Genomic DNA, 8,845 nt, shown 5'->3' with positions numbered 1-8,845 from the left:
CGATGGCAGTTACTCCAGCGCATGGTGCAAGACATTTGGAAACGTTGGCATTTGGAGTACCTGAGCCAACTACAAAATAGACCAAAATGGACAGAAAAAAGAAGAAACCTGCAGTACAATGATTTAGTTCTTGTCAAAGAAAAGAATATACCACCTACAAAGTGGATTTTGGCTAGAATTATAAGAACTCACCCTGGTAAGGATGGACATGTCAGAGTTGTCGACATAAAAACAAAGGACGGAATATTTACTCGAAACATCAATCAGCTATGTAGATTGCCTGAAAACTCAAGTAATCTTGAAATCTAGGGATTTCAAGGTGGGCAGAATGGATGGTGGAGTGATGGATGTTGCCACCCCGCGGATATTATGTTTTTTTTGTTATTTTCTCATATATTTATGTTTTACAAATTTATTATTGTTTAAATACTCCATAATTTCACTTATCTAGTTTTTTTTATACATTTTTTCTGCAACTGTAATTACTTAAATTAATAAATATGTATCATAACTCTCGTGAGAAGAGACGAGAACGAGAGCGTTTGATGAACGCTAGTTCGAAGCAAAGTTTGTCCTGTCTCTTTTTAGCAAAAACAGAAGCATAAACATAAAGATCATTTATTACATAACAGATATAATGAATAAAATATCTAATTATTCTTAATATAATGTTTTACTATATCGCCCCCAGAAAATTGAAAATCGCCCCCCAAAATATAAATTGTTACTAATCGCCCCCCAACATGGAAAAATCGCCCACCTGGAGGCGATATCGCCCCCGTTGAGAAACACTGGTATAGATGAACAAAATCGCGCCCCCACACACAAACTAACGTGTATGTGTGTGGGGGCGCGATTTTGTTTATCTACACATACAGAAATTTTAAAAAGTATTTATAAAAAGATTTTAAAAATATTGTATTTTATTATTTCCAATATAATTCCATTTAAAATAGAATAAATTTCATTTTTTGAACAATAAAAATAGAATAAAAAAAAATATACGTTTCAATAGAATTATGTTCGATAAACGGAGTTTCAAATCTTTTAGAAGACAAGTAGAAGAAATTTCACGATGTGGTTCATTTGTATGATTCTTCTGTATTGTTTCTTCCTTCCAGTAAACTGTTCGAAAAGTGGATTGTTTCTTCTTTCCAGTGACCAGTTCGAAAGTAGAGAGATATCCAAAGAGGAATATTTCAATAACAGTTCTATAGTGAAGGAAATTAAAAAAATATATAAACGTTCCAGTAAAAAGTATGGTTTCACGGAAGACGAACGAAGTGATATTTTAAATTTGATTAATTTCTATAGAAATAACACTAAACCAATGGCTGCCAATATGATGAAATTGGTTTGTAAAACATAAAACGTTAACGTTCTTTATATAATTTTTTTTTAAAAACTAGAATATTTTATACATTTATCATGAATAACTTCAAATAGATTTTAAGATTAATTAAAATAGAAAACAATTTACAGTAAAATTAAGTTTTACTTTCCTGGCTGGGTCAATCTTTACCTATGTGCACCGTCATGGCAGCGGTCGCGACTGTTCGTGCTCCCGACGGACATGAATTGATACATACTAGTTATTGATACGTGTGTTCAAGAACTATCGTGAATCAATCACTAGTGACGTTAAACAATCGGCGGCTCTCCTCTAGAAGAAGTCTGTCGGGAGCACGAACAGTCGGGACCCACAATGGCGACTGCATGGTAAAAGTACGGGCCCAACGAATCCGTGTTCTTCATTGTTTACATGAAATTCTTTTCTAGGAATGGAGTGACACTTTAGCAAATTTAGCTAAGTTGTGGTCCGATCGATGCAATGTAGACGAAAGTAGTGGCCCTGCTGGATGTTTACACAAAATCAATCAGAATGTATACATCGGATACGAACCATTCGAGACTATTTTACAAATTTGGAACGGGGAATCTCAACATTATAATTACTCTAATGCTACATGCGATAAAAACAGCAATTGTGATAAATATCTTACTGTAAGAATTGCAAGATACTTAAATATAAATTTAAGAATATATTATGAACTATTCTATAATATAACTATTCATTCAGATGATTTCGGCTGATGTTCGTTTCGTTGGCTGTTCGCTAACAGATTGTTTGAAAACTGGTTTTAAATTTATGATGGTTTGCAACTATTTTCCAAAGTAATTTATTAAATTATTTATACAGTCGGCCCCCCTATAACACTGTCGATTATTCCGTTTTATATGAATTCCACGTTGTACGAGTCACTTAGATTTTACAAATACGTGAGCCGTTCACAGAACGGCACACGTATTTTAAGTGACTCGTACAACATGGAATTCATACAAAACGGAATTATCAACAGTGTTATAGGGGATCGACTGTATTTAACGAATCTGTAAAATAATATATTCATGATTACTCTTTGTATACAGAATCAATATTCGAGGGAAAGCACCTTATCAATCAGGTGAAGCTTGTAGTAAATGTAATGGTAGTAGATGTGAAAATAGTTTATGTGGTTAGTAATTATAACTTTATTTACATTTTTTCTAGATATTTATATAAATTTATAATTTTTTTTATATTATTAGTGAATAAAGATATGCAATTACCATCAGATCTTAAGACTTGTGGTAAGTATTTAAGAAAGAAATCAAGATTTAATACATGTTATTTGAACGTTTATAACTTTAATATGTATATTTTTATTAATTTTTAGCTGGATGTATACAGCAAATTAATATATCGGTAATAATTATAATAGAATTAATATGTTTATTATTATTTTGAAGAATTGTTTTACAATGTGTCATAGCTGAAAGTTTTTCATTATTGTGATTTACATTGTAAATAATAAAAATAATTATTCTCACATTTGGGTTGATGTATTGTATATGTTATTGTAATCGCATAATGACTGTGGTTTGGCTTTTTGGGATTCGGCAGCTCAACACATGGATGACCCATGGCGATGTCTCACAAGAGGACTGTTTTATGGGAAAATAGCACCCTAATTTGGTATTAGAAACCGGAAGATAACCTGGAAAATTCTGTTCAGAAGTTACTTCGGCTATGACCCCAAAACTCGGACGTGACCCAAAGTCTTGGATTTGACAGAAGGATGATTCTGCAATGGGCTTTCGAAGAAAAGAATCATTTCCTTCCGACTTTTGTGTATTAATTATGGACGGTTGTTTTCTTCAACGTGTTTGTGACTTTATGAATAGGCTAGACTGAATTTTAAACTCTTCAGAAAACAGACTGGAATTTATATGAATCTCAATGGCTGATGCTTTGCTAAAACCATAGCTTGTATATATATTTTAACATTGATATATAAAACTACAATTTAATTATTAAGTTATAAATATTTATATGCTACAACTATTATAAATATCAAAATATCGATATTTTCTTGAGATAATTCGAGAATTGCCGGACACATAAAGACTAAATTTTGAGAATCTTCTGTCCAGGATTTGGACCAAATGGAGTTGTTGACACTTCATCTGGACCCGATCATCATTAACATAAAAAATTTTTCAGTTTATTTTAGGAATATTTTAATCACGCAAAAATAAAAAAAATATTTACAAATATTTCATTAATACATATGAATAGATAAATGAGTTTACTTATTAACTAATGTTAATGAACATTTAATAAATGACATTTCAGTTTTAATTGTAATTAAAACTAACAACTGTAAAGATTAAATTAATTAAAACTAATAAATAAGAAATTTTAGTATTTATGCAAGATTTAATACACGAATTATTATGCCCATAATAAATAACTCCATTTTGGCATCATTGCCATACATCAAACCGGTTGCAGATGCTGAAAAATAAAAGAAATATTTAAAATTCAAACGTTTATTTAAAAAAAAAATTAATTTTTTTTCAAATATAAGCTTAAACTATAGCACAAGTATAATAAATACAGAATAAGATGCAATAAATTAAGGAATTTTACTATTTACATGGACTTATGCTGCATTCAACAAGTTTTTCTTTTGGTAGCACTAAATTTGTATCTGTTAAAACAATTATTTATATTTAACAATCGATTCATAAATTATAATTTTTAATATAAACAATTTATTTTGTAAAACGAACCGCATAAAGACGACATAATACACTCTTCTGTGCAATTTGAACATGGAAATCCCTTCGTGTATGGTTGCTCTGACAAATCTGCGCTATAACAAAATTTATATTATGAAATAATTCATATTAAATACGTTAATAGCTGAGAAATAAACAAGCAACACTGAAATATTTTATATAAATGCGATGCCTTAAGCCAAGACTCGTAATACTAGTATTAGATTGTCTCATGCATACTAATTAATACCCATTATACGAGGTCCCGAGCTGCAGCTTGTTAAGCATATGTGCAAATCCGATCCTGATTCTCTGCTAATTATTTCATTATTGTTTAATAAAAAATAAATAAAATTAGAAATTTAATTAAAAATATAAATATTTACGCTGGATAATAATTACAAATGAAGAAATTTATGGATCCATTTGTGCCACATTTGGATTGTGAACAGCCTATGGAATGTGTTTTCGCCCACGTAATCTGAAATTTATTATATGTAAATACTAAAACTTCTATGCCATTAACCATAATTATTATGGTATTTTACATCTTACCGTTTTATAATGATGGCACGAAGCATCAATATCACAATTATTACTTGTATAATCGTAATTATTTTTTTCGTTGTTCCATTTCGCTAATGCTGCTCTATACGATGGAGTATCGAAATCCATATTCTGACTAATTATATTTTTACATTTACTTGGACCTAACTCGAATTGGCACCTGTCTCCCCATTTCTTTGCCAGTTCAGCTAAATGCCAATTCCATTTCTGAAAAGACACCATTTATAAGTTTTAAAGAGATTATACAGTAGACCTCCCTATAACACTGTATATAATTCCGTGTTATATGAATTCCATGTTGTACGAGTCACTTATATTTTACAAATACGTGAGCCGTTCACACGTATTTGTAAAATCTAAGTGACTCGTACAATATGGAATTCATATAACACGGAATTATCTACAGTGTTATAGAAATGTAAGCAATGCATTTATTAAACATATTATATATTATGATTCTTATTCTAGGAATTTACATTATGATACGTAAATAAAACTTACAATTTTTAGCATTTTAGAGGCAGATGGAGTAACTTGAGTTCTATACATGTTATGCAATGCTACAATAGTATCTTGTTCAAATTTTCTGATTCCAATGTTTAATTTAACCTTTTCAATATTATTTATATCTTTATTGAAAAGATGTTTTATGCTACTGTTCCTATTGGTAGCGATATTATTCGCAGAAAATAAATGCTCTTCGTGTGTGCAAATGATGTACATCAACCACAATCGAAAATATCTTCGAATCATATTCTGAAAATTTGATCTATTTATGAAGATAAAATGAATTTAATTAAATATAAAGTCATATTTATAAAAGTATTTATATAATCTATCTGATAATAAATAACACAAAGAAAAATATATTAATAACTTAGGGTTTACTTCGGTACACAAGAATACATAATTTATAACAAATATTTTTAGGTCCATTTAAATGTGAAGCCCAGACCAAATGGTCAGTGGCATGTTATCCCATAGACAAACAAGGTGCTCCCACCACATCGAGGAGACTCCAAACAAATCTTTTAGAAACTCATTACAGTAGTAAGAATATCGAAATTTAAAACTGGGCCATATCTGGAGACCACAGATTGCCGGTATGGCGCAGGAGCTGGAGTGCACTGGCACAGTGCAAAACTTAACCTGTTTGAAGCTTAATAACTTTTGTACTTTTAGTCAAACGAATATTTCTGAAATTTTCCATGGAGATTTGTTTATTAGAGGGATTAATGCTATTAAATTTTGGTGGTTAAAGGATAATGGGGGTCATATCTCCAGTAGGATCGAACTTAATGACGATTTTACTCGTTATTAGCATTTACAATTTGTTCATAAACCCATCCCTAACCTCAAATTTAAGCTTTTTGACGTTTCATAATAGTTAAAAATATACAAAGTTTTTAAAAATAGAATATGATTACAGATGGTGCCACCAAAATTTTAAATGTCGCCGGGAAAGTTGATCAACTCGTTGCTAGTTTTTTTTTCTTTCTTATGTAATAATTCATAATGTATTTAAAGCTTATTATTAACTACTTACACGTATCCAAAAATACTTTTAAATTAATATTTTATTTTGCAAAACAAGTTATTATGCAGTATAATTTCTCAGGAAAAGTAATCTGATATATTGTAACTACTGTATTGTGAATTTATTGTTAAACCAGATGTATGCAGAGGAAGACAAACATCTTTAAATATGATCCAATCTAACAATTGAATCCCACCGGTAGATTAAATTGTTTTGAGATGATTCCTATCCAACGATTCTCTTAATAATCAATTTATATAAGTATAATTTACTGTGGCCGAATGGTCGAGCGGTCAAGGTGGCAGCCTACCGCTCTGGGGGATCCGGAATCGAATTCAGACGAGTCGAAATATCCCCAGGAATTTTTCGGGGGTGGTCTTGTCCGGATATGTCGGGCCTCGTCCCTCACCACCCGGCCGCCCCATTGTGGGCCTGGTCGAACCCATAATGGGCTTGCTGAAAACAGGTCCTCTTAGTGCGGAAAGAGTTAAAAAAAAAGTGTAATTTACCAATAAGTATTATTTACTTTTAGAAAGAAATGTTTTATAACTTGAAAAACAGAGCATAACTGTAAATGAATAGAGTGATGAGTATTGTGCATTTTGTTTAATAAAAAAATAAGTTCATTAACCCTTAAAGTTTTAGCATAGAAATGGTTACAAGAAGCTACAGCGCAGGCCCCTAGTGAACGATTGGATAAAAACCACAGAACACTGATAATTGATCGTGAGTTCGTGCCTCACCAACGGGCTGGCCACGTGGAGTTTTCAGGGTTTCCTTCACGGTAGTAATACCTAAACAGGGGTCAATTTCCCATAAAGTCCCCCCTTCGGCAGATCTCCCAGGTGTCGGGTTGCCATAAACAATAAGCCAAACTAATACTAACTTTTGAAATAAACACTACGAAGGCCTTTTTTCAAGCCCATCGTGGGTTCGGCCAGAGCCACAATGGGGAGGCCATGTGGTGAGAGACAGAGCCCGAAGAATTGTTGAGATTTTACCAGAGCAGTTGACTGACACTCTAATTGCTCGGTCATCCGGCTGTTATATATAACAGGGAAAGTATGGGAATCGGTCAAAAAACATCATCCAGATTTTTACATTTTCGGACTCTTGCAATCTACTCTTCACAACAGTGGTAAAGGTTAAGTAGGTATGCACAAACTAATTCGGACCTTCCTAATATCAGGTTCTAGTTACGCTACTTTACAACTTAAAATAATTAAACTCTACTGCCCAATATAAAATTAACACAGACTAAAATTTTATGCTACACAGTAAAATATTTAGTTTCTTAAGAAACATGTACACCAAACCGCTTGTTAACTTTCTAAAATGCCCAATTAAGAATTCCACGATGAGTTTTTAAATATTAAATAAATAAATATATCTTTTTATCTCATCATTTCAATCGTAAAAGTTAAAAATTCTTCAATACAATTCTCAATCAAGCTTATAACAAATTATCATTACATCCGTCTTAAGTCAGAAAGAGCTTACATGATCTACACAACAGAAAAATATTAAAAAAAATAAATATAAAGCTGTAAACAGTAACAAAATTGTCTATATTCACTTACTTTTATTCTTATCGAGTAATATTTTATTGGTCTTACCCGACTTTCATTCTAACAAACTAGTAAATACCAGCCGACGTATAATAATTACATGACATTTCCTTTTCCTGGATGTTTAAGAGACTGATTGTTTTTAGGATGAAATCCAAATAAAATTTTTACTTTTTATATTCTACGAGCCGATTTACTTGGCTGTTATAATGACATTTTATACTTTAATTAAGCGTTGAATTCTTAGTCTATTTAAATTCCAATTGAACCAAGAATTATGATGGTAAGTTATGAACTACCAAGACCATAGCAAATTATAGGATTGTGTAAATTTTCTAGAATTGTCTCCATGTTAATTATGAAAATTTAGAATAATTTTGATGTTAATTAATAATTATTACTTTGCTGCGAGTTCAATTGATTAATTGGATCACGTATCGTGGCACTTAATTAACACGTGCTATTGTATTTTTAATATTTAGTCAGTAAAGTATTCTAGGATTTAAAAAAGTTAATCCGGGAGTTAAAATTATGAAAAAAATTAAGTATTTAATAATATGTAAACTCCTCCTCGAGTCTGCAATAATGAAACCAATAATTTTAGTGTAATAAGAGAATGGAGTGCCCCAAAATTTCCTATGGGAAACTGGTCCCTATTTAGGTGACAGGTAACTCTACTGGTAGGCTACCAGTGGTTTTATCCACTCAAGTGGTGGGCCTAAATCAAGCATTTCACTAATTGCCTGCATTCTCACCTAGCAATTGTTGGTTCTGCCAATGTACTGGTACCATATCCAAATTTTAAAAATTGAACTGAATTGTTATCAGTGGCGCGTTATCCTCAGGACAGTTGCCTGGGGAGTGCGGTGCCCAAATCAATCTTTTATAAGAAAATATTTCCCCAAAGAAAAGTGTATTACACCAACACTATATAGGAGGCCTCCTAATTCAAAGTTTCCTGGGCCATTGATATTAAATAATAAATCCACATCTTTTCAACTGTTTATATCTTTGAAAAGCCAGTACATGGATCTTATTTGCCTGAATTTTTCTCAGAATTTTTCTAGGA

General features: G+C 31.6%; 2 protein-coding genes across 2 annotated transcripts; one reads left to right on the top strand and one right to left on the bottom strand.

Annotated features, from left to right (window-relative positions):
- Window positions 1-1,000: 1,000 nt before the first annotated feature.
- Window positions 1,001-3,515, top strand: LOC111620268 (cysteine-rich venom protein TRI1-like). Its single transcript, XM_023362163.1, has 7 exons — window positions 1,001-1,354; window positions 1,780-2,004; window positions 2,081-2,175; window positions 2,431-2,516; window positions 2,590-2,631; window positions 2,718-2,746; window positions 2,945-3,515. Exons 1-7 carry the CDS (start codon window positions 1,076-1,078, stop codon window positions 3,002-3,004), a joined length of 816 nt encoding a protein of 271 aa, XP_023217931.1. The 5' UTR covers window positions 1,001-1,075; the 3' UTR covers window positions 3,005-3,515.
- Window positions 3,516-3,749: 234 nt separating this feature from the next.
- LOC111620267 (cysteine-rich venom protein-like) lies at window positions 3,750-6,238 on the bottom strand. The gene is made up of 7 exons (XM_023362161.1): window positions 5,560-6,238; window positions 5,173-5,440; window positions 4,660-4,878; window positions 4,491-4,585; window positions 4,117-4,199; window positions 3,981-4,034; window positions 3,750-3,838 (listed from the first exon to the last, which is right to left on the bottom strand). Exons 1-7 carry the CDS (start codon window positions 5,577-5,579, stop codon window positions 3,750-3,752), a joined length of 828 nt encoding a protein of 275 aa, XP_023217929.1. The 5' UTR covers window positions 5,580-6,238.
- Between the last annotated feature and the right edge of the window lie 2,607 nt (window positions 6,239-8,845).

This window comes from Centruroides sculpturatus, unplaced genomic scaffold (genome assembly GCF_000671375.1).
Source record: "Centruroides sculpturatus isolate CEXI.00-Female unplaced genomic scaffold, Cexi_2.0 scaffold4, whole genome shotgun sequence".
NCBI classification, from domain to species: Eukaryota; Metazoa; Arthropoda; class Arachnida; order Scorpiones; family Buthidae; genus Centruroides; species Centruroides sculpturatus.
This window is presented reverse-complemented; position numbering and strand designations above follow the sequence as displayed.